We start from the raw sequence: 27262 nt of genomic DNA, 5'->3' as shown, positions 1-27262 counted from the left end.
CCCCACCCCGGCCCCGGCCCCATGGAGACACATCTGTATAAATACAACACAATATACACAGATGCTTCTTCCAGTCGCTCAGGCTCAAGCCTTCATGTCTCTGTATTCTCGCCCTAGCTATGCCCAAACTCCTCCCCATGTAGCCTAGCTGCAGCCTTTCTCTTTATTATACTCAGTGCTTGGCCTCGACTATCCCAACAGCTTCCTAATCAACCGGTGTCCTTGTCTCCAGTCCCTCTCCTCTCCAACCCATCATACACAAATTCTTCAGATTAATGTACACAAAATCTTGCTTTTCTCACATTCCCTGGTTCAAGAACCAAAAGTCACCCCAGCCCAATTTGCCATCAATGTCAAATTCTGGGCCACGGCACGCAGGACCCTCGTCCATCAGCTTCACTCTCCTTACCAAACCCCATTTCCTATGTTTCCACCGACTGGTCTCATTCTTTTCCCTTCCTCCTTCACCCTCTGCCTGGAACTCCCCACCTCCCCCCACCATTTTGAAACCCTTTTTAAAACATGAGCCCAGGCTTGACTCTAATTCTGCTGGGAAACCTGTGATCTCTTCCAGCTGAGTCCCTCCTCATTCTCCGCCCTGAAGGGCACATAGTCCAGCTCGAATGGCGAGTTCCTAGCTGCATGTATTCTTGTGTTCAGGGAAAACGCCAAGGTCCAGACGGCAAAGGCTTGGGGTTGTGTTTCTTTCTTTTTTTTTTTTTTTTTAAGTAGGCTCCACGCCCAGCACCCCTGTTTTTCTTTCATATGTCCCCATGGTGTCTGTATGAAGCTGGGGCCATGGATTTACAGCCACATACATTTACAATTCACAAAAAACTCACCAATACTTATATACACACAGAGATCCACACACACATGTCAAATTGCATTAGACATACCAGTGGATGGTAAAGATCATATCCAGCTGGGAAGCATTTGTGTATGGCTCTTGCACATAGACCCCCATATTTTGATGCTCTAGGAGTTCATAATTCAAGAAAACTGGAATGCACCCTGGGAAATCCTGTGTGAAGGGAACCAGAAAGCCCGATTCTTAAGTCTAAAGTCTCCCCCACAGTGGCTTATATAATGGGGCTAGAGCCTAGTCACTGTGATGAAGAAATGGGCCAGGCTTTCCCATCTGAGGTTGGTCCCATGCTGGGAATCCTGAGCTTCATGTTTACATCTCAGTAGCATCTTTTCCCCTACTCTCCTTCCTTTTTAGGTGAGTAAAGTAATGGTAGGTGGAGGTGGCTAAATGTCAGTAATTAATGTCGGTATTTTCAGATCCTGTTTGCATCCCAAAAAACCCATTTACTTTAAAGAAATCAAATACACAACCATGTGGTGACAACATTAACATTTATTTGAAAAGGGCATCATGAAGACTCATTGGGAAATCATGACTAATAGTCCTAAAGAATGATCTTGCTAAAGAGTCCTCCTTCCTACAACCCCCCCTTACCCCCACTCCTCTTTCCCCTTTCTTAAAATAAAACTAATTTGATTCAATGAGTTTAAAATACAGAAAACTGCCATAGGCACTAATTCTGCACTCCTGTATAAATACGTCAGCTGTTATGTACATATATTGTCAACTATAAACTACACGGCAGACACATGTGCGCACGCAGGCACACACACTCTCAGCCAGGCCATGAGGGCCTAGATGGACACAGACGCACTACGATGTATGTGTAATGCTGCAGCGTTTGTGGGTTTACAGCTCCGCACGCCACAGGCCAGAACCGACAGTCATGGAGGAAGAGCTCAGAAGGGGAAAGTGATGGCCTGAGGCCCTAAGGTCCCCTGAAGGAGAAAAGACCTGGTCAACCTGGCTGGTGCTAAAGGAGAGCACAGAAGACTGCCTCTGACCCCAACAGGCCACAGAGCCCCGTCCACAGTCCCCATGTTTTCTCCCCACTCCCCCAGCTGGCCAGGCCCACCATGACCATCCTTCCACAATCTTCAGACCTAGGGTCACTTTAACCAGAAGATTTTTAGGGGATGGAGCAGCAGCACGTGGCCCTAAACCTCCCCAGACACCAGGAAGACACCTTGTTTCAGCAGGATCTGCCTGCCAGGGTCTATGGGTTAGGGGAAGCAGGCACGACCTGCTCTCATGAGCCGTCCTTTCCCACAGACCCCCATAGGCTAGTTGCCATTTTATGGTCACAGAGAACGATTTGGAGAAATGACCTCACTTCCCAGTGACATTCTCTGTGACCAGGTCAGAAGGCCTGGGGACTGTGCAACAGCAACCGGAAGCTATCATGACCCAGGGGCCCCCAGAGAAGCCCAGGGGTCAGACTTTGAGCTGTTTTAAGGTACCCCAAGCTGCTGTGATTCTTAGGCCAACTGAAACATGTCCTCTGGGACCCAGATCACCCAGGGCAAAGGGCAGCATGTATATGATCCTCATACTTCTCAAGCACTGTAGATGGTCCCGGCCCCACCTTTTCACTGGCCATCCACCTGTACTTGTGTAGGAGGCTGGACAGAGGACAGCATCTGAGGGAGAACCTTTCTAAGTCTTCTCACCTGCTTGGGCTCTTCCTTTGGTGAGGAGGCATTTAGGAGTCAAGGAACTACTTATTTCTACTTTTCAGAGAGAGGAAAATGGGAACAGGCACAGGGCACTGGGGACCCTATAGAAAGGAAAACAAGGAGCCTCCAGGATCAGACTGGTACTTTCTGCTGACTTGCTTCTTACTCACTTACATGATTCAACCAAATTAATAGAACCTCTAAATCATGCCTGAAGTTCTGCCAACATGCTAACCAAACCTACCCCTTGGCCATGAAGCAAGAGTCCTCAGTAGTCTAGGGAGCAGCTGGTTTGGGCGGGCTTGCTGGCTCTAGCCAAACAGAGACAGGCAGCAAGAAGGGTCGGTCACGTGACACAGGGCAGCCAGACGCCAGAGGGCTTGGAAGGCAGTAAGCGGTGACTTTAAGCCCAAGGCCAAGGCGCCCACCGCACTCTGCTTTGCCTCTCTCCCTGGGCTCGTGGGAAGAGGGTGTCACTTTCTTGACTCTGAGGCATAGTGGCTAGAATCCAGGTTCTTCATGTCAGCAGGCAATCCAGTATTCTACTGAGTGTAAGTTTTTAAATTGAAATGGAGAAGAGGGCACTCAAGGAATGGCTAGTTCTCCAGAAGAAGCGCATCTTTGCTAAGCAGTCGTGAGGTAAGGAAAGAGCTGCTTTGGACAGAGACAGGGGTGAGTGTATGAAGAATGGGTAACCCCGCACATGTTTCTTCACTCTGTTCCCAGGCTGGGGAAGCAGGAGAGGCATCTGAGCAGGCCTACAGATCTCCGGTTCTAGTGCTGGCTCTAGAAAGAGGCTCCAGGGCCATGATGCCCCGTCCCAGGACCATGACCCCAAGGGCAGGGCTCAGGTTGCAGCTGCCATGGGGTAGACCCTAAAGTCAAGTGGACACAAGAAAGAAACAGGGTTTCTCATCAAAGCCAAGCAGGGGATACAGATGGAAAGATCCAGTAAGGAAAGACACGTTTGTGGCTCAAGACTGAGATGTCCTCTAACGTTTCTTCCAAAGGTTATTTGCCTTCATATTTTATTTTAAATTTTCTTAATAAAGAGATAGTAAGGTAAAGAGAAGTCTAAGTTCATGCTTATAAATTTGGACTGAGCATTAGCCAAGAGCCAGCGCCAAAAGCCAAAAGTGGGGTGGGGTGGGGTGCAGGAGCCCTGCTCCTTGGGCGTTGTAATCATGCAGGCCATCTGGAAGCCACAGGTCCATAGCACAGAGGCACCGACCAGGGTGGAAACTATAGAACGAGAGTCAGATAGCCCCCCTATTCAAAACAGCTATTGCACGTGTAATGGGAAAATGCCTATGTTAAGGTTTTCCCAGTTCAGGAAAATACACCTATTTATCCTCATAGTCAGGCTTTCATTGTGTGTCTGTGCAGGGCTGTGGGCAAGGGTGTGACCAGACGGTGTCCCAAGAAACCCCCTCCCCTTACAGAAACATCCTGCTTCTGACCCTTCCCCATACTGCCTGAAGTTGTACCCTCAAAAGGGTTTCCTTTTGGGTCAAGAAATCTACTCATTCTCCCTCCTTTTAAAAAGCAAATTCTCCAGGGAGGAATCATTTGACCACTCACACCTTACTGGGAGTTACATCGGCTCAGAAAAGTTATGGGAAGTTTTCCTGGAAGAGAAGAGGAGGGCTATTTTGGACCGCAGGGTGCTGCCGCGAGAGGAGACCCAGGAGGCTCCGGAGGCACAAAGGCCCCCGGCGGGAGGACAGGTGTGGGGCGGGGAGGACACAGCAGAAGGCCTTCTAGCTCTGCAGCAGCCCCTCTTCTGCACGCACACAGGCAGGGCCCTCAGGGAAAATGGAAACCCAGAACCCAAAGGGGTCTCCACTGCCTCTCCCCAAGCCTCAAGTCTGCCAGTTGGCATTGATGTCCTGACTTTGTCCAAGGATTGAAGAGATCATTCCAATATTAGGTGCTGGATCCTTCTTTCCTTGAATGAAATATCCAAAAGGTTGACTCTGACATCCTTGAGGGGCAAAATGCTATCCTCATAAACCCCTCCCCTTCCCGCTCCCCAAACCAGGCTGGGAGTCTCTTGCATAGGAAGTGAAGTGGGCAGGCCTGGGGGCCCTTGCAATTCCTCTTTCTTTTGAGCCAGATTTTCTTGAACCAGATTATCTCATTCTGCCCTCCCTCAACCCAGAGGCTGTAGAAACACGCTAGGATCCTCAGGAAGAAAGACATCGGCGAGAAAACTCAACTTAGAGAAACATCCAGAAGGGAGAGAACCATGGGAGGACCCAGCAACCTCCCTGTCGGTGAAGGAGGTGAGAAGCTGCTACAAGGGATGTGGCCTTGCCCACTTCTGCCCGCTGTTCCGCTCTGGGGGGCAGGCCCGGCCTGGGGAGAGCCAGCCCCCTCTACAGCCAACCTGCCCACCCTTGATTTTTATCCTTTCTTGCCTTGCATGTTGTCTCAACTGCAGTGCCTGTTGGAAGGGCTTGACATGAATTAATAACAGAAAGAATCACAAGGACACAACCAGCAGGGCGAGCAGGGGAATGGAGGAGAAGTGGAGGCGGGGAACGCTTTGGAAGAGAGCAGGTGCCTCCCAGCCTCGCACACCACTGCTTTCCCAGAGCAGCTGGGAGCTTGCCCGGCTTCCTCCTGACTGCAGTCCGAGGCAGTCCGTGTCTCTGCCTAGTTTCCTCCTGGGGGGTTGGCAGCTGTGCCCCCCCAGACCCACCCCCAGGAAAGCCCTTCCCACGCTACACCAAGCAGGAGATTCTCGGGACCCCGCCTCCCTCTGGAGACCCCCCTAGTTCTCAGCTCCTGGTGGACACGAAGGAGGAGACAAAGGGTGGGTGAGATGCTTATTGGCCCCAGCGGGGCAGGATGCCGATCTCCCTCAGGGAAGACAAGGAGGAAGTGGGAGGGCTGAGAGGGGGCCCGAGGCTCCACCTTGCGTAGCTGGGGAGGTGCTTTTTCTCTGAGACCCCAGTTCGATTTCCATGCCACGGGGGTGGGTTGTGAGGGCGAGCCCCTCCCTCAGACCCCACCCCTCCGAGGCGCTCTGTCTTCTGGAATTCAGTATACGCACAGATCGGGAAACTTCATCTCGTAGACGGGGATGGAGTGGTTCTGAGGCTGGCCATAGGCTGCGGTGATGGTGCCCGATGGGCTTGGAGGGGGCCTGGGCAGGAGCACATGGAGGAGAAAAGCGTGAGAAAGGGGGCTCTGGGGGTCCCACCCCGTGCAACCAAAAAGAGCAGCTAATTTGGGTTTTTCTTTGAACTGTCACTCCATGGGTTCCTAGGTTGCAAGTTCTAGAATCTTCTAGACTTGAAGTCTAGCTTCACTGCAGGCTCTACAGTGACATTGTTGCTTTAGCAAGTACCAGCCTGGGACACTAGGATCCCTGGCTCTTTTCTGGGGCTCACTGAGCTGTCTCTTTCTCTCTCTAGTCTTGCTTTCCTTGTCTGCGAGAGCTGGTGGCTGAGTCCAGCCCTGGAGACAGGGGCTGCAGGCAGGGAGGCCTGGAGACAGGTGTGAGAGGAGGATTCCGGAGCAGGGGTCCCCGCCCAGGGCGGCCACTTACCGGATGGTGATTTCAAAGATCTGATTGAGTTTGCTCTGCAGCAGCGATGCCTAGACAGGAACAGCGGGAAGTGAGCAGGGGGGCTCCCCCACACCCATGCCCACTCTCATGGGCCCCGCTGCGCTGTCCGGAGAACCCGTGGAGGTGGGGGGAGGGGAACCAGTGTGAGCTCATTTCTGGCGCTTCTCTGTGCATTCTGGCTGTGGGTTCAGATCAGGCAGGGCCACCCAGGAAGGCCTGCTGGGGACAGCACAGAGGCCGGGACCCCCAGGAGGGCCTCAGCAGGCAGTTCTTAAAGGGCCCTTAGTTCCTCCAAGTGGGCCGTAGGGCTTGCTGGGTGTACAGAGTCAGGAGGCTCAGAGCTGGTTTTGGATCTCTGCTTAACTTCCAAGGAGCAGCTGTGCCAAACTGGCAGGTTAGGGAGGATGCTCTCTCTGGTCCCTTCTGGCTCCAGCTCAGCCCACGTGTACAGAGAGTGAGACTGTGCATGGGTTCAGGAATGGGCCTCAACTCTGAGCTCATGAAATGAGCAGCATCCACCTCTGGAGATGGGACAAGAAGTGAGGATAACAGAGGCCCAGACAAATCTATAGGTATTTACATATCCTATTATATTGTTATTATATATTATGATATACTAGAACTAGAGATAATACATCTTATGTAATGGAAAAGAAAATGACATGTATTTTTACTGAGAGGAAAAAATTACAATAAAATGGAAGTTATTTGTAGATTTGGGATGTTTACAATTATGTTTCATTGTTACTAGGATGGCCATTGTGACTAACAAATCCTAATCAATTTCAAGAAATGCATAGACATGAGTCTTTGTTTTTACTTATTTGGAACCTTCTCTTTCAAATCTCTTTTCCAGGGCCAGGCTGTTCCATTCCCCCTGCTGCGGTCCCCTGGCTGGAAGTGGGACCCTGTTGCAAATGTTGGCCATCTGTCCTCTGCTGCGGCTCCTTCCCCCCTCATCGGTAATGAGATGAGCATAAAGGCACGGACCTCACAGAGTTGTCATGACAATGACATAAGCTAAGCTGATAAATGTAAGATGCTCTGGCATGGGCTAAAGGGCTAGTTATATGCGTGCTATTATAAGCATTACAGTCTGTCTGTCTGTCTGATGCAGGAGCTCTTCAGGTCAGGACTTCCTCCTTACAGGGAAATTACAAGATCTAAAGGAGTGTATGGCTGATAGCCATGCCTTTTGGTTCTTGGGGGAAACGATGTAGCGCCAGGGCATTGGTGGGATCTAAACCCTAATTTCTGGCTGACAAAAGTGCCAAGATCCCCTAGAAACTCAGCCCTGCTTGGCCCCCAAGGACTCACCCCTGTTATGGCTCACTCACCCGGGCACCACAGTGTGCTGCGATCTCCTCAAAGGGTGCCTTCTGGAACTTCTCCACCACCTGTCGCCGCCGTTCACGTTCCTGCTCCTCGACTGCCACACTGTCCACTGTGGCACAGAGAGCTGCGTCAGCCCTGAGGTCCTGCCCCACTGGTGCGGGGCAAGATGGGTGGACCCCTCCAGGGGAGCACTGTCCGTGACTGCGTTCTGGGCTCTGCCCTCTACTGATGAGCAGGGCGTGGAGGGTGTGGTGCCGTTACTTGGGCCCACGAAGGCTAGATCTTTCTCTGATTCAGCCTGAGGCTCAGCCCCTCTCCTCGTGAAAGAGTTTGAGAACTAGTTAAGTGGACCCTACAGCTGGGCTTTTAAAGCCCCGAGGCGCTACGGCACTACTAGGACTCTCAAAGGAAGTAGTCCTCAAAGGACCAGCAGTCCCAGGTTGTGTGGTTTAAGGCTTCTGCATATTCCTTTTGGTCTCCAGAATGAGTCAGCAAAAATAAAGAGGGGGTTGGTGAGATATGTTCACCCGTTAAGAAGGCAGAGCAGTATGCGCATTCAGAAGGAATACTACCAGGGACAACCCGAGTTAAAATGGTTTGGCATCTGAATATATAATTTGTCATCAGTTATCAGAAAAGTTCTCTTATTTGGCATACCTCATTGCCCCCGAATCCAGATAAAGGAGGTACGACTGCATTTTAAAATCTGTTGCCAATAACTATTAATATGATTTATTCTTCCTATCTTTTGCTGGTCAACTTGTTACCATCCACCAAAAAAATCATCTAATTATTTATACAAAATCGCCTCCCTTCACCTCTGTGCTGAATCCTGCAGCAGGCTGCGCACACCCCTGCCTCCCCCAGGACCCAGCCCTGGCCTCCCCGCCAACTTACCAATGGCCTTCTTTAGCGTCTCATAGGTGATCTCCTCAGCAGGCACTCGCTGAGGGAGAAAGGGTAGAACTGCTCAGAAAGGTGGGGTGGGGTGGGGTGGGGGGGGTGGCTCTGGCTTCCTCGGTTACCGGGCAGCCCCTTTGCTTCTCAGAAGAATGTCCCCATGGGCGGAAGCTCCCCCAGGACACCCACATTCTCACCAGGGTCTCTGAAGCTCCCCCAGCAGGCGGGCACAGAGCTGCCCGCCGAAGGACAGCAGTGAGATGGAGGGGGGAGGCCCAGTCCTCATCAGCGTGCGGGAGAATCACCTGAAAGAGCTCGCTGCCCTCCCCGCACCGCCCCTCCCCCCGGCTTGTCCCATTAAGCCCCGTGGGAGCAAAGCCCTGTGAAACTAAAAAAAAAAAAAAAACTTCAGAGAAAGTAAGAGAAAATATTGGCAGCATGAGGAAGCAGTTGGCAAATACCTCAAATGTAAATTTTAAGAACTGAATAAAATTTCTGAAGACTCAGGATATCAAATTATCCACTGAGGTGATCTGAGTATTGACTAAAGGTCAGACATGTTGAGGTTGGCTCAGGGACCTGGGTCATAGGATCTCAGCCCTCGCAGAGCCTATTAAAGGAGGTAGAAAATAATAAACTCAAAGAAGGATTACTCCACGGATGGTAGCCTCGGGCCAGAGGCTGAAAGCCGTGAAGACTTTGAACTAAGTCCCAGGTATTCCCCAGTAGACTCTGAGCTCCCTGAGGCAGGATTCATGATTCACTCCCATTCCATTACTTAAACATAATGTTAAATGAAAGAAGCAGACACAGGAGAGAATGACTTCACTGATAGGAAGTTCAAGAAGTGACCTAAGTCAGGCTAGTGGCTCCTTTTGGGAAGGGGGTCTCTTGGGCAATGACAACGTTCTCTCCCCTGATCTGGGTGTGACTGCACGGATACATTCCTTTGGTGAAAATTCACTGAGCTGGACTTTTCTGATTTGTTTAGCATTCAGCAAATGCTCGTGTGAGGAGGAAAGGCCAGAGATGTAGGTATGGGCTCCAGTCATTTACGAAATATTAAGTGAGCACTGAGTATGTGCAGGCTCTCGGCTGGTCACGTGGTAGAGATGGCACAGTCTGTCAGCGTGTGGGAATGACATGCAGAGAGAGCTGGGCTGAGCTGTCAGTCACATCGAGGTTTCAGCCTCTGCACGTCCCTCCGTGCTGCCACTCTGCACCGACCACCGTGTGAGTGGCCGGGGAACCATGTGGTGGCCCAGAGAGACAAGGAAGACTGGTCAAGGGCAGGTATAGAGAGGCTTATGGAGGAAATGGGACCCAAGCTGAGCATGGAAGGGTAGGTGGTTCATGGGCGCAAAGGTGCAGAGGAAGGGACTCACATGGGGGATTACCAGCAAAGACCCGGAGCCAGACGAGACCACACCGAGCGGGGTGGGGGTGCTGAGCAGAGCAGCCCGGCCCGGCACAGAGGCTGTCTGCCGGAGGGCAGCCCAGACTGGAAATGGCTCTGAATGCCAGGCACTGGGTTCGGAATTTGACCAAACCAGCATTTATTGATCAACTGCTATGAACTTGGCATTTAAGGGTACAGGATTCTGGCAGGGCACGGTGGGCTGAGAGTGGAAAGAAGCGTAGCGTGGCTGAAGGGCACGGGGTGGAGGCCTCCACACCCCTGCTGTAGCTAGCAGGCTCCCCCTGAGCTAGGGGGACTCCCCAGGAAGGAAAGGGACCCATTCTGGTGACCCAGGGGACATTAGAGAGCAGGAGGCTCTGCACACAGGCAAGCATTTCTCCTCCTTCCGCGTCACTTTACTCAATTCCTGAGGGTCCCTTAACTCCTGGGAAGGGAGAATCACAACTATGGGGGGCAGGGGGGACAGCAACCAATTCCCGCCACAGTCCTGACACAGTTCCCTGTCCTGCAAAGCCGGCAGGCCTTGGAGGACACCTGGTTCAACCTCATTCCTCTCTTCCAATTCGCCTGAGTCAGAGCTTCCTTCCTTCCGGGGGAAGGTTCCAGAAAAATGCCCCAATGAGAGAAGAGTTGGGAAAGTGACTGAGGGCACAGTTAGAGGGAGGCTTGGTCCTGACCCCAACGACTTCTCCTTACTCTGGTGCGTCTGGGGAAAGGCTCAGGGTTGAGGCTGTCCTCCACAGCTACCCCAGCACCAACGGGCAGAAATTGTCCCAGTTCTCCCTTCCCCCCATGGGTAGCCTCCTCACTTCCCCCTGAGGCTTCCTCACGTTCTGTCAGTTCCCTGAACGGTGGGAGACCCCGTTAAACATGAGTGCGCCGCATCTTATGGCTTCAACCCCTCACGGACCCTTCCTCTCCTCTCTGCCCTGCTCCCATACTTCTTTTTCATTTGTAGGAGTAAGTTGGGTCTTTCCACTGTGATTCCTTCTTCTCTCTTACTCATGGGCACATCTGCTTTATTTTCTGAGGTAGAAGTATATCCCCAGTTAATATGGACAGAAATTAGATATTCACAGCCCCCAAGAGAAGATGGAAGAGAGATCTTCAAGCTGCAACTCCGTCTTTAAAAAAAGCACCTCCACTGATCTCTCTGGAAGAAATACCGTGAAAGCTATTCTCGCCCTCATCTCTCCTGGTAGGTCTTCCAGTTTCCAACATGGTGCACATCTGCCTCCGGTGGGAATGGGGCATGACCACCAGCAAGCCTTTCAAGAGGGATTTGTATGACGTCGTCATGGCAGAGTGTGTGTGTGTGTATGTGTGTGTGTGTGTGTGTAATGTATATCATTTTTCCAGATGGAAATATCTATGATATACATGATGAGAGACAGTAAGAAAATGGGATATTTGAGGAATTTGCTTTCCATGCAACTTTAAATGTGCTGCGCAGTTAAGGGAGCCTGGAGCCGGGAGTGCCTGACTGCAGGGGGGCAAGAGAAGGTCCCCTCCCCTGGGGGTGCAGGACAGCACATCACTCACCTCCTCCTTCTCTGGGCTGTTCCTAGATTCTACCTCCACCTGCAGGGAAATGGTTTCTCCAATACTCTTCCTCTTGGATAAGCGATCCTCGTCTGGGAAAGGAAAGCCGAGAAGCTAGAGTTCCCAGTGCTCAGAGCGAGCCAGGCTCCTTACACCTTTAGCACCATCTCCACCCCCTCACCCCATCGCCCCCACCTTTGCCTGGCCCACAGTCCTCCGAAGGCTCAGGACACACTGAGGCTACAGCTGGTTTTTTGAAGGCTGCCAGCCTCCTCTGCCCACTTTAGGGTGGTGAGTTTTGCTTTTATGGCTAAGATCTTGAAATCATCGATGAACACAAAGAGGCTGCTCATGACCGGAAAGCACATCTCAACTTGCACGAGTAGCTGTCACTTGGGGAGCATTCCCTAAAGCGCATTTACTCTGTGTGCGTCTCCCACCAGCCCTTTAAGGCAGGTTTCTATTTACTATTTACTATTACTATCTATCTCTATTTACTAGTCAAGGAAAATGAAACTCAGAGAGGCCAGGAGACTGGTCTAAGGATTTTCAGGAAGTAAACGGCAGAGCACTTGCACGGCCCACGTGTGGTTTTTTGGGCTCCCAGGGGCCTCTCCCGTCCACAGGCCAGCCTGTCTCATGGGCCACTTTCTCCCAAGGATCCGGCCCTGAGAAGAGGTGTGGGGGGGAACCAAGAGGCTCTCACCACAGATTTCCACTGTGTTTGTCCACTTCTGTGGGACACGCCAGGGGCACACAAGTGCCTGACACTCAGGCCCTGTCCTGGTGAGGAAGAGCCTGCTCCCAGAGCACCTACCTGTCAGCTGAGGGATGTAGGGCAGGCAGAGCCTGTCAGAATTGTAGCCGCTGCCCCCCAGGACTTCGCTGATCTTGCTCTGGCGGAAGAGGAGCTCAATCACTACTCCGTCAAGATTCTGGGACAACCTGGAAGACACAGAAGGAAAGGGGCACCTGGAGGGATTTCCTAATGACTTTCTTTATTATAAAAGGAACACTCGGGCGCCTGGGTGGCTCAGTTGGTTAAGCGACTGCCTTCGGCTCAGGTCATGATCCTGGAGTCCTGGGATCGAGTCCCACATCGGGCTCCCTGCTCAGCAGGGAGTCTGCTTCTCCCTCTGACCCTCCCCCCTCTCATGCTCTCTCTCTCTCTCTCAAAATAAATAAATAAATAAAATCTTAAAAAAAAAAAAGAAACACTCATCCTACAAAATGACAGGGAAGCAGAAGGAAAAGAAAATCACCCATAGTCTCACTTTCCAGAGACAACATCTTTATATTTTGTGCAGAATCCTTGGGTCACTGACATCTATGTGCATGCATACACACACACACACACACACACACACACACACACACATCACCGCACCCCCTGAATTCCTGTTCTGTGTTTGATTTTATCTACCAATTGCACAGTGCATATTTTGCATGAACTCTTCTTCCAAACCGCTATGGTGGAAAGGCCATTGTTTATAAAGCTACCCCCTATTGTTGGACATTTTTTTTTTCACAGTATTTTCCTTGAGTTCCTCTGAGGCTGACGTGACACAGACTACAGTCCAAGGATGCCACCTGGATGGATCCAGTGTCTTGCAGGAACGACTCCTCCCGGATGCACGGCCCATGGGCTTGGGCCAAAGCTCCCGGAGGTTACGTCACATACTCTATAGCACAACGCACCGACATGGCTCAAGGGGTGGATTATGGCCCCATGACGAAGGTCACACTTGACCCTGGACGTCTGGGCTGCAGGCAGGGTCTACTTGTGGCCCTTGAGCCCATAAAGGCCTCAGTCCCTGGCTTCAGACTGCCCCCACCTTCCCACACAGCTGCCTGGGGTGTCCTTGACCACGTCCCAGGTGTGCTCCTTACCTGGGCCTCTCCACAAACACATCCTCAGGGAGCATGTATGGAGCCTCCTTCTTCCTGGTCTCTATCACCTGGAGTTGGGAGGAACAACATAAGGGCTGGGGTCGACAGGCGGGAGGAGCTCCGAGCAGGCAGATGATGGCTCTCCCCTCCCCTGCAGGCGGTTCCTTCCTCCCACAGAATCCTGGGCAGAGCACCCTGCAGCTGGGCTTCTAAGGGAGAAACTCAGATCAACCCTCACAGCAGCCCGAGAAGCCCAGGCAGGCCGCTCAGGCCATCCCCAGTGACAGGTATGCATCAGGTGTCCTCCAAAGGCAGGGGACTTAGCCCCCAGGAGACGGCAGCTTCTTGCTCCAGTGCCCTATTCCTATTTTCTATGTAAACACGAAAAAGGGAGCATAGATCACACCATGCCCCCAAGCCAGGTGCTTGAAAAAACATCCTGATGGCCAGTCACAGGCGGAGCTCCCCTCAGTACCCTTGGCAGATTTTTGACAGGAAAAGTCAAAGTCGGTGAGACGGTGAGAGCTGGGAGGGTGGCAATGCAAGCGCGGGCAGGAGGGAGCAAGCCAAGCCGCGGCCATCGTCTGAACAGGATGTCTGGGCACATGGCCTTCCCGTGCCCCCTACTGGCCCATGCTGGGGGGCACAGTGACACGGCACCTTCCCCCTGTCCCCCAGCACCCCCAAGCCAGCTGAGACCCGCGGTTTCTCATTTTACTTCATTTTGCTTATTTTAAAGTTAATCCTAGACATTATATCATTCCACCTATCCATACTTCAGTATGTTTTAAAATGTCTTTTGGGGACAACTGAAACATTGGATTATACACTGGGTATTAGGTAATACCGAGGCATTGTTGATAGCTTAATTAGGCATGTTAAGAGCAGAATGCTTATGTAGGAAGGTGTCCGTATTTTTCACACACAACACTGACATCCATAGGAGTAAAATGATAGGATAGCTGAGATTTGCTTTGAAATAAGACAAAGGGAAAACGAGATAAAGCAAACGTGGGAAAACCTTCCTGTTTCATCTGCATGATATACGGATGTTCACTGTTCGCCTCACACTGCTTTGGTGATATCTGAAAACTTTCACAATAAAAACTTTTTAAAAAAAAAGTAGCGTTAGTCCCAAATGACAAGAGAGGTGTGTGTAGCTGGGCTTCCGGGAGTGGGGGCGGCACAGGGAGGGGGGTGGGGAGGAGAGGTGGGCAGGTCGCAGGGGAGCAAGGGGCCCAGGTTCCTGCGCGTGGCCGGCCCCACCGTGCTATGGGGTGTCACGCAGCACGAAATGCTGCTTCTAGTAACTTCCCACTGTCCCTCACTGTTCCGTCAACCCTTCCTCAATGCCTAGACTAGGCACAGGGCTTGCGCAATGACGGACAAGTTGTTCTGGGGAAACCCAGAGCCGAGGGCCTCCTGAGCGCTCAGGGCGGTGAGGACACCAACCTCATGGGTGTGCTGGCAGAAGGCAGGGACTGCTGTGAGCTGGCTGATGAGGTTCAGGTAGGCTGCGCCCAGCGCATACAGGGCACATCGGTTGTACACAGGCAGGTTCTCTTCATTGACCTGGGCCACGTCCTGTGGCAACAAAGAGGGGCCTTGGAGTTTTCCAACTGACAAATTATACTGGTGCCCCGACCCCCGCCCAGCGTCTCCCAACCTTCTTTAGAGAGGGCCCATCTCTTTAGACTAAGCCTTTTTCAGCATTTGTCCCTTAACTTCCTGGGAGACAGAAGTCATCCTCGCTAAAGTGGAAGTGAATCATCCCGAGAACAATCCATGAGCTGGGAGCTCATAAGTGCTTGAGTAGAGGGGTGATGACCTCATTCTCCACTGTGCAGTTCCAGCTTTGGTGACCTTGACTGTCCAAACCCTCATCATTAATCCTACCTCTAGAATGCTGTGTCCTTGAATATAGGCCTTGAATGATTCTTGGGGGACGGGACTGGTTTGCTAAACTGGGTCCACAGGTTAAGTTGAAAGAGTTGCGACAGTTACTAGGGATGGGGATACAGAGGAATCTCAAATTCTAGAGTGAAGACCATCATAGCTGTTGGGTTGGCCTTGCAAGATTTAGCACGGGTGGCCCAAGATTCTCCACCACCGAATTCCCAGGTTTGCCATCATTCCTGCTCCTAGGTAGGATCTGAAGCCACCTAGCTTCAGGACCCTGGAGATGCCGGTCTTTTGAGGTCTGAAGGACCCACCCCAATCCCCAGCATCCTTGAGAGTACACTTCCACCCAGAAGGACTCTGGGAGCCCGCAGTCCTATCTAGTGAACACTGGCTTTCTAAGAGTCATGACAGAGGCTTGTTGAATCTCCAGGTCCCCACGCATGGGAATACGTAATTTTTCATATGGGAATATGTAGTTTTCATAAGTGCTTGGGGTAATTCTGAGGCACAGCCAGGCTTGGGAACAAGACGATCTATGGACAAAGTGTGTTTTGGGATCACTCAGGGTTTATGAGCACCCTTTTGGTATTCCTTGGAGTCTCATTCAAACCTCGTGAGACCTGAAATACTAGGGACTAAAGGGTGTTTTTGAAAGATCCTGTTCCCTGGGTCTCCTTTGGCCTGAGGATGGGCTACAGCCATGAATGAAGCATTCTTGGGCGGTTCCCCAAACAGAACCATGGCTTGTGGTCCCTGGAGGAACAGGGAGCCAAGGGGGTGCCGCATTCCCGGGCTCTGAGACAGTTGCTGAGCAGCCGCTCGTCGGTGCTCTCATTAGTGCCCGGCCCACCTGCTCCCCTGCCCCAATCCCACCCCCCACGTGCTGCCCACACCCGGCCCCACCTGAACAGCCAGCACCAGGCGGATGAGGTCCACCACCACCTCCTCGTTGGCTAGCTCAATGCTGACGAGCGCCAGCAAGCTGTAGAGCGCCTCGTAGTGCCTCTGTATGTTCGTCTCCTCCTTACAGCTCAGGTAGATGTGTCTGTAGAGCTGCTGGGAGTGCTGGGCACGGGGGAAGGGGGGGCAAGGCCGCAGTGGAGGGGGGTGCAGGTGGGAGGGGCAAGGAGAACGGGAGGAAGACCAATCTGCGGGTGGTGCAGCAGGTGTGTGTACCCCACCTCCACCCTCAGGGAGAGGGAGCCTTTCTCTCTCTCTCTTTTTAAAGTTTTATTTATTTAAGTAATCTCTACACCCAACGTGGAGCTCAGACTGATGACCCCGAGATCCTGAGTCACACACTGATCCCACTGAGCCAGCCAGGCACCCCAGGGAGAGGATGCCTTTAAAGCAGACCCCAGTGGAAGCAAACGTGCAGGACACGTTTAGAGAAGGGTGGACGCAGTGAAACCAGCAACAGAAGCTGCTGCCCAAACCCAGTTGGGTTTGGGAGAACACAGCCTGCAGCCCAGCCCGGGCCGGGCTCACCAACAGTGCTCCTGACTCTGGCCTCGGTGTTGAGTGTGGCCCTGGGGGCTTGGCCCTACCACCCCCGAGGGGTCGGCTGCTCATCCCGACTAAGCGTGCTCAAAGAGGGAGAGAGCAGGCCTGGGGACAGGGGTCAGCCCTGACTGGGGGGGCTGGGAGGTGGGAGTCCACAGAGCCCGGCCCACCTGGGGTTCGCTGGGGCTTAAGGTCACACTGGCTAACCTTCTTCATGAAGACGGTGTCCTGTCGGGAGCACTTGTCCACTTTCAGCTTCAGGACAGAGATGTCACTGAGGGTACTGGGAAGGGACACGAGGGGCCACCTTAGCCCTGCGCAAGGCCAGCCAGAGCTCAGGCCGTGTCACTGAGCTTTATCCCAACATTGTTAGTTAGGTCCCAGCCTCCCACCCCCTGCACTGGTTCTTAGCCCAATCTCCCACTTTCCTCAAGCTCTCGACCGCTCTGTCCTGCCCAGTTTTTCTTGTCCCTTTTTCTTAAATACTGATCCAGATTATTCTCTTTCTCCCTTCCCTTTCACCCCCCCCCAGTCTTTACTGATGAACCTGCAGCCCCCTCCTTCCTCCCCACCCGCTAACTCCCTTTAGTACCTGCTCTTCATCTCCCCCATCTCCAATCCACCCCGACTCCCTGGGAAAGGCGCCCTTCCATCTCTCCTGCCCCCGCAGGACCCCAGGGTCAATGTCCGCGATCAGCTCCTGGTAGTTCCCACTGAATAAGGGAATTGTCCTCTCACCTGGGTGTGAGACCCACCGGCAGTCTTCTCCCCCTTCACACACCAACTGGAGGGGAGACCCCAAGTTCACCTGATGGTAGAGAACTTGTGGCGGTTGCCATGACGATCGATGAAACTGATGAGAATCTCTAGAACGAAGAGGCGGATCTCTGCGTCCTCCATGAGGGCGGTGGAGAGAAGGCGGTCCAGGAAGTTGCTGGGCAGGGCTGACATCATGTTGTTGCACTGGAAACCTGTGGATACCTGTGGGGGAGCCCAGCACGGCCGAGCTTAGGAAGGCTGGTGCTCTCAGTGCGGTGAGGAGATGGACAGCCGCTGGCGGACCTGGGGTCTAACGCCCCCAACTTCTCTCGACATCTCCCAGTCCCTTGTCCTCCACCTGAGGCCCTGGACGCCCGAGGCAACTTTTTTGAACACGCCAACAACCACCCGGACAAGTTTTAGGTTGTTAAAAGCAAGCAAGGGGTAAGCACTAGAGGGTAGGAGGAGCCAGGGAGCCTCTGAACCTAACGTTCCGGCCGTCAGGGCCCAGCTGATGAACACTCACCACGAACACAATGCTGCGTTAAGGGCACGGACAGTCACACAGAGATAGAGGGACAGTGCGAGAGCTTATGGCTGGGCTGAGGAGCCACAACCCACACACATGCAACACCCGCTTCGTGACATCTCTTCTAGGGGCTCATACTGGGGGTCTTCGTTTTAAAGCCAGTGGGCGTCAGTAGGCACAGCATCCACAATGTTGTTAAAGCATACAGAAGCAGCAAAACAACCCCAAAGTTTATAGCAGCAGTGTCCACAATAGCCAAACTATGGAAAGAGCCCAGATGTCCATCAACCCGTGAATGGATAAAGATGTCGTATATATATATATATATACAATGGAACATTACTCAGCCATCAAAAAAAACTTGCCATTTGCAATGATGTGGGTGGAACTAGAGGGTATTATGCTAAGTGAAATGGGTTAATCAGAGAAAGACCATTATCATATGATCTCACTCCTATGTGGAATTTAAGAAACAAAACAGAAAATCATAGGGGAAGAGAGGGAAAAATAAAACAAGGTGAAACCGGAGAGGGAGACAAACCATAAGAGACTCTTAATTACAGGAGACAAACTGAGAGTTGCTGGAGGGGAGGGGGGTGGGAGGATGGGGTAACAGGGTGGTGGACATTAAGGAGGGCACGCGATGTGATGAGCACTGGGTGTTACATAAGACTGATGAATCACTGAATTCTACCTCTGAAACCAATAATACACTATATGTTAATTAATTGAATTTAAATAAAAAAATAAAAAAAACACAAAAGCAGCAAAATAATATTTATTGTTAAGTTCATATTGCAAAACAATGCCTTTGATGATTCAGCAAGCCCTAGGAGATCTAGCAAAGCCTGGTGGCATCAATAGTAAACATCAGCTGAAGGGGAATGTGAGTGCACCCCAAACTGTCACCTTGATAAGGAGCTGGGTACAGTGAGGGTAAACTCAGCAGAAATGGCAGGAGTACACAGATCAAGGAGGTTACCAGATGTGGGCAGTGCCAGCATGAAAAGCCTTTATAAAGACACAGTGACATGAACGGTGTGGGCTCAGGAGAAGGGAGGCAAGGCGTGAATGGGAGTGAGTGGGGTGTGCAAATCAGCATGGCTGGAACACAGACTGGGGCTGAGGGCTGAGATGGGGAGTCAGGGAGGGGAAGGGCCCTGGGGATCTCCCACCGTTAGTCTGAGAAGTTTAAAATCTGGAGGCACATCCATTGTACACTGACACCTACTGTTTGAAAAGGAGCAACATGTGGGGAGAGCAGCATTTCTAGAAAATTCTTCTTGTGGTTGTATGTATGACTGGTGAGGACAGATGACAATAAGGGCAACCATGAGGGGAATCTAGTTGTGAGATGTCCAGAGCTTAGGCAGGGCTGTGCGTAAGAATCCCCGGGGAGCCTGTTACAAATAGATTCCAAGAACCCCATTCAGACCCATGGCTCCAAATCTCTAGGGAGTCCATATAGATTTTAACAAGTTGGTCATGAGATGGCATTTGAGGATAATGAGTCTGGACTCCAGTGATGGCTGCAAAGTTGGAAAGAATGTAAAACACCAAAGAAGGGAGAGAGAGAGGTTGGGGGACTTAGGTGGGCACAAGTTCTGAGGCGGAAACAGGTGGAAGGGTCCTAGGGAGGTACTTGGAAGGGGGAAAAAAAACAGGAACCAAAGATGCCATCCCAATTCAGAGATAATGTTTGAATGACAAGGCTATCAGTAGCTGATAAGGAACCTCTGTGAAAATTAGGAAGTGTCCTGCCTGCTCTGGTTGATCCAGCTCTGTGGATGCCCAGACTGCTAGTGAGTGTAACACAGGGTGGATTTTAGCCCCCTAGTCACCCTTCAGCCGGGACTATTTGTGCAGTGTGCAACCTGCACAACTGTATGTGGTAGCCTTCTCTTGGTCCCTTGGAAGGAGCTGCCTCCTGTAGAGGCAGAGCAGGACTGGAGACAGGAGAGGCTCACCTGAAGGAGGGATTTCAGCAGCATAATCTGGGTCAGCCGGTTCCTGTTCTCTCTGTAGACCAGAGACACAAATACCAGGATGGTGATGTGGGCAGAGACCCCATGCTTGCCTGCCCAGTTCCCCTTGTGATTAGATTCTCCATGAGGCTTGTTACCCAGGACAGTTGACTTCCAGAGCCAGGAAGCAGACCAGAGAATTAATGGCTTGCCCCAAAGGTGGGAGGTAGTTATTGGTGGGGCAGCCTGAGGAATTGTTGTAGGATCCAAGGCCCCCACTAAAGGCTGCTGAGGGACTTGAGAGTAGAAGAAAAGTGAGGGCAGGACCAGGGAAATTAAAGTGGAGAAAGGAGTCCTCCAGAAAACACGGGAAGGGAAGCTGGGGTGGAATTTTGGCCGCTGGAGGGAAAAGGGGAGCAGGGCTGGTAGGCTTACCCTGTCTTGCCTGTCTCCATGGGATGATGCAGGGAAGGCAGTGGGACCTTGCTCATGATGAAGAGGATCACCTCGGAGCGCTGATAAGTGGGCAACGTGCTGGCAAAGGAGCCTACAGGAAAGAGATGGGGGACAGAGCTGGCCCAGGTGAGGGTGCCAGCTGCCAGGGTCTCCGCTCGGCCTCGCAACTGAGCAAACTGCTGCCCAGAGTGCGGGCTGCGTCTCTAGGGAGACAAGACGCAGAGGGAAAACCTAGACGACGCCAGAGGCCTCCTCCCGCTCCGGTGGCTTCACTTGGCATCCCGCAGGCCGCGGTTAGCGCCTCTGGGAAGGAGAGGGGAGCGCCAGTGGTGCTAAGCCAGGAAGGCTCTGAAGTGATGAGCTCTGCAAGCTGGAGAGGTGGAGGTCCCGTTCTCCCCGTCCGCATCCAGGTGCGCATCCACGGCCTTTTCTCCCTTTCCTCCCTCTTGCCTCTCCTCTTCCTCGCTCCACCCGCCCCCCGCCCCCGACACCCGGCCCCATCGCTCCATTGTGGAAGCACCAATCAGGCCTGATGGGGGCTGGGGTGCGGAAGGAGTTCGCCGCTCTCAGCCTCTGATCGGACGTCCAGCCTGAGCAACCCATGGACGTCCTTCTGTGCTCTCCTTCAGGCCCGACCCAGGCCAGTCCGAGAGCTGTGCGCGCCGTGGACTGACTCCATTTCCTCCAACGTCCGCGAGTAACACAATCTGAGCGGGTGACCTTACAGTGCCCGGGCGCTGTCCTGGTGGAGGTCACCCCCTGCCCCACCCAACCCGGACGGACCCGGCTGCGCCCGGCCCCGCCCACCACCGGGCCCCGCCCCGGGTCCCACCTATGGTCTTGATGACAGCCTCCTGGAACATGCGCTCTTCGTGCTCCTTGATGATCTTGGTGCCCAGGCTGATGGCCCCGTCGTAGCTCCCGGTCAGGGCGTAGTCGATGCTGAGCCGCAGCTGCCTCAGCAGAGTGTTGAACATCTCCAGCACCGTGGGCCCTGAGCGCAGCAGGGGTGGGGCGTGGGGAGGGGGGAGACCCGAAATCCAGGGCTGGCACCCCCCCCCCATTCTCCCCTGTCTTGCATTCCAGCCAGGGGCTTCCTCTGCCCCCTCCCTGCGCTCCCTTGCCCTTTTCTGGCCGGGGAGGCAGCCTCCCGCCGAGGGCAGGGCTTTGTCCTTGGAGGCTTCCCGGCCGCCACGCTGTCAGTCAGGGCCCCCTTACCGACAGAGCCGGTGGCGGCAATGACCGCAGCTTCCGACAGGACCTCTACGATGCCCGCGCGCACCGTGGCCGCGCTGCGGCTATTGGCATCCAGGTGGCTCAGGAGCTGCTGGATAACCAGGTGGGAGTGCTGCGGCTGGGGGGAGGAAGACGTGCTGGCCCCAAACAGCAACCCCCACACGGCCTCTGCGCCAGGGCAGCCCTCCACTGGGACCCAAAGGCCGGCGTGGACCAAAGTGAGGTCCAGAGGCCAGTGGCCACTGGAGGTGGCGCCCACGTACCCTGGTTCCTTCTCCTCAGTCCCTCCCCCTTGGTCCCACATGAGCAGAGCCCCATCCCAGGGACGACCTTGATTTCCAGAGTTGCCCTGGGCCCTTCTACCTCAAATGGGTCAAAAGTCAATTTTGAAAATACTGTCTTTCTTTTCATTGTTCCTGGGTCCCACGTCATACTGATTAGGGCCACAACAGGCCACCGGGTTTAGTCCAGTAGCCCGATTACACTGGGATAGTACAGACATCGGGAGGAAGTGCTTAGTAAGCAACGTCACGAGGCTGTGGCAGCCGAGTGTGGTCTGTGCGCTTGTGTTTTGCATGAGTTTTTCATTTACTTTCTCTAAGAATTCTTTTTAATTGTATTTTATAAAGTATTGATCTGTGCTGTACCTGAAATAAAACTAAAACCTGCCCTTCCTCACAGCTAGATGAAGTAGGACATCGGGACACCTGGGGGCTTGGGGGAAGTCACAGAGGACAGCTGGCTTTCTCCTTTAGCGCACCAGCCTGCTCCCAGAGGTGCCCTCGGCCAGGGAGACAAGCTGCACCGGGAGCTGCCATACCTGAATTGAGTACATGATGATTTTAAAGCAACGGATGGCGAACACCTTGGGTTCCCAAAGAGAATGGTTATCCAGGTGGCTGTGAGGGAGAAAACACGGGGGGATGGCTAGAAAAGGCAAAGTGATGGCAGGGAGGAGAGACAAGCTTGCGGGGAGAGGGACCTGCCAAGAGACCTAGCCCCTGGCAAAGCTCCCAGGTGGAGAAGGGCTTCCAGGTGGTGGTGAGGGAAGGGGATGAGGGACCCCGGGGCAGTCCCGGCGCGGGAGCTGGAGGGAAGCCAGGAACAAGAGTTCCGCAGCTGTGGGCTCAGGAGTGAAGCCGGGCACCTTCCTCTACCTCCTACCAGCACCTCTCCCCAACACCGCGCTCAGCCACTGTGTGGTAGCTTCTGCTGTCACACGGGCACACACAAGGGACCGTCTTGCACACAGCACTGCCACCATAACACACACCTCTTTCCCCTCTCCCGGAGTCAGCAAGATGCCAGGACCTGAAACAGTTCTCTGAGGGCTGGGGCACAGGGAGGTGGAGGGGACTCACATGAGAACAGGCTTGATGGCATTTTTGATGTTGCCAAAGGCGGCCCGGCCCAGCAGTTCCCGAAGGCACCTCTCAGCCAGCTCTGCTGGGTTCTCTTTCTCCTTCTCTGGTGCTTGGAGGGGCGAGGGAGAGCGGCTGTGGAAACAAGCAACATGTGGGTAGGCAAGTCAGTCTTTGTGCAGCCTGAATTCCTTTTTTCTTTTCTTTTTTTTTAATATTTTATTTATTTATTAGAGAGAGAGAGGGCATAAGCAGCGGGAGTGGGAGAGGGAGAAGCAGGCTTCCCACTGAGCAGGGGTCGGGGCTCAATCCCTAGACCCTGGGATCATGACCTGAGCCAAAGGCAGACGCTTAACCGACTGAGCCACCCAGGCGCCCCAGCAGCCCGTGCTTCTGCACTGCATCCTTGCAAGTGGTGCACCACGACAGGCAGGAATCTGATGTGGGTGCACGAGACAATGTGGGAGATATCGTGGTTGTCAGAGATGAAACAGGGTAAAGGAGCCCAGGGTGGAGGAAGATCATGGGAGAAGGGGTCAAATTCTCTTTCCGGAAATCCTTGAGGACACGTGCCCCCACGGGAAGGACAGATAGCCTGCACATCATGGGCCTGGGGAGGCACAGACCAGAGTGTCTCCTTGCCCCAAAGCCTGGGAAGGAAAAAGATGGGGTGTGAAGAGAGGGAGGCAGAGTAATAGAGAAAACAAAAGAAAGTGGGAGAGAGAAGGAGGGAGAGGAAAAAGAAAGGCATGGCAGTTGGCTCAGGTGTGGCTCAGTGATACCTAAGTCACAGGGGCTGGGCCCGGATCTGGACAGAGGGAGGAAGGAACCTCAGGTGTCTGGTGGCTGAGACCACCAGAGACCACAGGCGAAGCTGGTCAAGGAGGTGTAGTTCCAGGAACAGCCACCAGAGGGAACACTTACTTCCCACGCTTGTCCCCAGCTCCACAGGCTCAAAGGAGTCAGAGGGAGAGGGGAACCTGCTATTCTCTCACCCGGCGCCATGCACAGCCCAGGTGGACAGCAACACGAGTCTTTCCCTGCATCCCGTTTTACAGATGGGAAGAGCGAGGGGCAGGGACAGACCGAATCCCCTGTCTGACGGCTCCCAGATTAAAACCCACTATCTGCAACTTGGGTCCAGGGGCTGCTGGCTGGTCAAGCAGGTTTTAAGGACCTGAAATACCATTAGGAAGTGAGGGAGGAAGGGAAAGTCCTCAGTTAACTGGAGCCATGAAAGGCACGCTTTAAAACCTCCTTGGCCTGCTGCTTTCAGAGAGACAGAGGTAACCCGACTCTTGGTTCTTTGTGTTCTTACCAGCGCACGCTTACCCCCAGGGAGCCCAGCATGGTTATTGTCCTTCCTTCGTGAACCCAGACCTTAGGGGGTGCAGCAGGCTGGCAGAAGGCCAGACCCAAGGCTCCTAGGGAGCTGGATTTGGACTCATTGCAGAACAAGCCACAAAAACCAAGATCCGTGGCCTTTTGGTTAGGCTTTACCAGCCAGCCCAAGCCCTGTGGTTCCCAAGCAGATGGCAAAGGCAGCCTGGGAGGGTGGTACATGGCCCGAGCTCTAGCCTCGCCTGCTTCCCGAGCTCCTGCTTACCTCTCTGCCTCCTCTATGTGCTGCAGATTGAAAAGCAGCGACGGGACAATTTTGTCCATGTGCTGTGGGTCCCAGATATTGGCTTGCAATTCATCATTCACCGTCTTCCTCACCACCCCTTGCAGACCTTTGATGCCTGACATTCTGATTCTGGAAGAAAAAGGGCAACAATGGAGCCATGAAATCCTCTGGACCTGAGAAGCCCAGCTTCTGTGGCAAGGGGAGGAGCACGGTGTGGGGACGGGGGATGCATTCGTCCATCCAAAGGCAGAAGGGAGCCCACCTTCTATCCTTCATGTGACTCAGCCTCCTGGCCGGCTGGCTTCCTGTGCGGGTGGACGTGAGCCCAGGAAGCCACGACCTCCGGCCCATCCTGGAGATTGCCACACTGCCCTTGCCTGGTACCACATGGGCTTCAGCCCTACACTGCCAGTTGCCCCAGGCTCCTCCTCTTTAGTACCCCGCTGGGTTGGTTCCAGCTTGAGCCCAAGATATAAGGGCTCAAAGTACTGCCAAGAACTGATGAAGCAGAATCCAGGGCTATGAGCAAGTTACAGTGGGGAGGGGAGGGGGGGATCTGGAAGGAGAGACACAGAGCTGCCAGACTCTGGGCACAGAGAAGTCTCAGCTGGGGCTAAGCTGGCTGAGAAACCAGGAAATCAAGTAACAGCACAGAGGAGGCCCCTTTCACCTCCCCCCCACCCCCCCCTCAGTCCCACTGTGCTGACCCAGGGTCCCTGCGGGAGGGGCCTCTTTATTGGCTGTGTAGTTCAGCCCCAAGTCTCTTTTTTTTCTTTTTGTAATCAAACTTTTTTCTTTTTTTTTTAAATATTTTATTTATTTATTTGACAGAGAAAGAGTGACAGCGAGAGAGGGAACACAAGCAGGGGGAGTGGGAGAGGGAGAAGCAGGCTTCCCCCTGAGCAGGGAGCCCGATGCAGGGCTCAATCCCAGGACCCTGGGATCATGACCTGAGCCGAAGGCAGACGCTTAATGACTGAGCCACCCAGGCGCCCCTCGAACTTTTTTTCTGATTATAAAATAATACATGCCAATTATAGAAAAGTATAAAGATTTACCCCTATGATCACCATTCAAAGGGAACCATTACTGGCATTTTGGTGCCTTTCCTTTCTTCTGTGCATAAGACATAACAGAATTTAGAACTTGTTCTGGCTTTTTCTCCCCATAACATTCTATCATAAGCATTTTCCTCTATCATTAACTCTTTGTAAACATGCAGGATGTACCATCATAAGAACTTTCTTAACTAGTCCCCTATTGGCCATTTAGGTTCTAAACTTTTTGCTACTGTAATAATGCTGAGATGGACATTACCAGATAAAATACTTTATAACATTTCAAATCATGGCCATGAGGGGAATTAATGAATCAAAAGGTAAATTATTTATATAAAATAATAAATCTTAAAAAAAAAACAACAGTGAGAAATGCAAGGCTCCCAGCACTGCCTGGTGCTCTGCCCACCCCCGGGCACACACTGAAGGAGAACGCCATCCCCCATCCTCACCGAGCTGCCCCAGCACCGCGGGCCTCACTGTCAAGATCTGTTCTAATCTATGCCTCAGAAAAGCCTTCACATCTTGTAGCTATTTCAGTTCAGATTCTTTTAATGATTACTGGAGTTGAGCCAATCTGAATGTTTAGTTGCCCTTTGTATTTTCAGCTTTAGTTTTAAGTGCGGCTACCGGGGTGCTCCCCTGGGCCTTACCTGACGACCATAACTGTCCTGAGAGCAGGAAGCCCTGGCCCAGGACCAGTGAGGTCAGGACAAGGGGCAAGGATCCTTGGGGAGACCTCACCTGCTCTGATCCTGCCCCCTGGTCAAGACCCTGAGCCAGCGGCTATGCAGACTTAAGAGCGAAGTAACTGGAATATTATCCCACTCACTATTCTTACTCTTGGTTCTGAGTTACAAGGTACTTCCTAATGCACAATAAAAATACATCCCAAACACGCTGGACACCTATGTCCTGCCCAAGAGAGCCTGGCTGGCAAGAAACCAGGCCTGATGGATGGGCCATTTCCTCCCCAGGGCTTCCTTATGTGTGAATGTGAATTAATTCAATCTCCTCAGAATGTCTTCCACATAATACACATTTTATTCCATGACATCTGAAGCTGACCCTTTCAAAATAAATTCCAAAAGACCAGACCTGCAGAGAGGCCTGTTCCTCTTATGGCTCCTTGTCATGGGCTCAGTGGAGGCCTACCCAAGAGCAAGGGGTCTGGGGAGTGTCTGAACCCAAGGGGACCACACACACACACACACACACACACACACACCAGCATGCACTTATTTACAAGACCCAAGGGTTGTTCTTGGAAAGGGGCCCTGGGCTCTGCTGAGGTTGTGAATGAACAGGGAGATCTCAGGGAAAAGGGGTGCAGGGAGGCTGTGGAAGAGAAAGACAGAAAGAAAAAGGATAACTGATGCTAGACACACCTGTCACCCTGGCAGAACTTCCTTTCAGGGTTGGCAAGTACTGTCTGTGGGTGCTAACAGCCCTGCCCAGTTGCCAGGAGCAAACGTCAGCCACCCTCCTCCCCACGTGCCACACTTCCCAATGTCACAGCACAGGGCTGCTGGTGTCTGCTTCTGTGCCTTCCTTTCCACCGTGTAATGTGTGTGTGTGTGTGATTGTGCATGTGCTATTGCGTATGTGGTGTGTGTGTGATTGTGCATGTGCTATTGCGTATGTGGGGTGTGTGTG

The 27262-nt window shown here is 52.8% G+C and overlaps 1 protein-coding gene across 4 annotated transcripts in view; it reads right to left on the bottom strand.

The window, feature by feature from the left end:
* Positions 1–1345: 1345 nt before the first annotated feature.
* The window catches only part of EFR3B (EFR3 homolog B), an 88563-nt gene continuing 62646 nt past the window's right edge, over positions 1346–27262 (bottom strand). For 2 of the 4 annotated variants that reach the window (XM_073897081.1, XM_073897084.1), the window contains 19 exons: positions 24528–24677; positions 22922–23056; positions 22381–22459; positions 21543–21678; positions 21157–21318; positions 20304–20415; positions 19872–19923; positions 17425–17597; positions 16824–16899; positions 16017–16178; positions 14664–14795; positions 13212–13279; positions 12139–12266; positions 11322–11413; positions 8357–8405; positions 7462–7568; positions 6104–6153; positions 5606–5698; positions 1346–3422 (listed from right to left, as the gene is read on the bottom strand). In XM_073897081.1, coding sequence (XP_073753182.1) covers positions 3395–3422; positions 5606–5698; positions 6104–6153; positions 7462–7568; positions 8357–8405; positions 11322–11413; positions 12139–12266; positions 13212–13279; positions 14664–14795; positions 16017–16178; positions 16824–16899; positions 17425–17597; positions 19872–19923; positions 20304–20415; positions 21157–21318; positions 21543–21678; positions 22381–22459; positions 22922–23056; positions 24528–24677 — 1984 coding nt within the window. In that variant the 3' untranslated portion in view covers positions 1346–3394. The remainder of the gene's footprint in view (positions 3423–5605; positions 5699–6103; positions 6154–7461; positions 7569–8356; positions 8406–11321; positions 11414–12138; positions 12267–13211; positions 13280–14663; positions 14796–16016; positions 16179–16823; positions 16900–17424; positions 17598–19871; positions 19924–20303; positions 20416–21156; positions 21319–21542; positions 21679–22380; positions 22460–22921; positions 23057–24527; positions 24678–27262) is intronic. The other 2 variants (XM_073897082.1, XM_073897083.1) reach the window with 2 other exon arrangements.

This window comes from Callorhinus ursinus, unplaced genomic scaffold, assembly GCF_003265705.2.
Source record: "Callorhinus ursinus isolate GAN/ISIS: 27379988/994484 unplaced genomic scaffold, GSC_fseal_2.0 scaffold10, whole genome shotgun sequence".
Taxonomy (NCBI): domain Eukaryota; kingdom Metazoa; phylum Chordata; class Mammalia; order Carnivora; family Otariidae; genus Callorhinus; species Callorhinus ursinus.
Note: the sequence above shows the minus strand (reverse complement) of the source record. Positions and strands in the feature narration are given on the sequence as shown.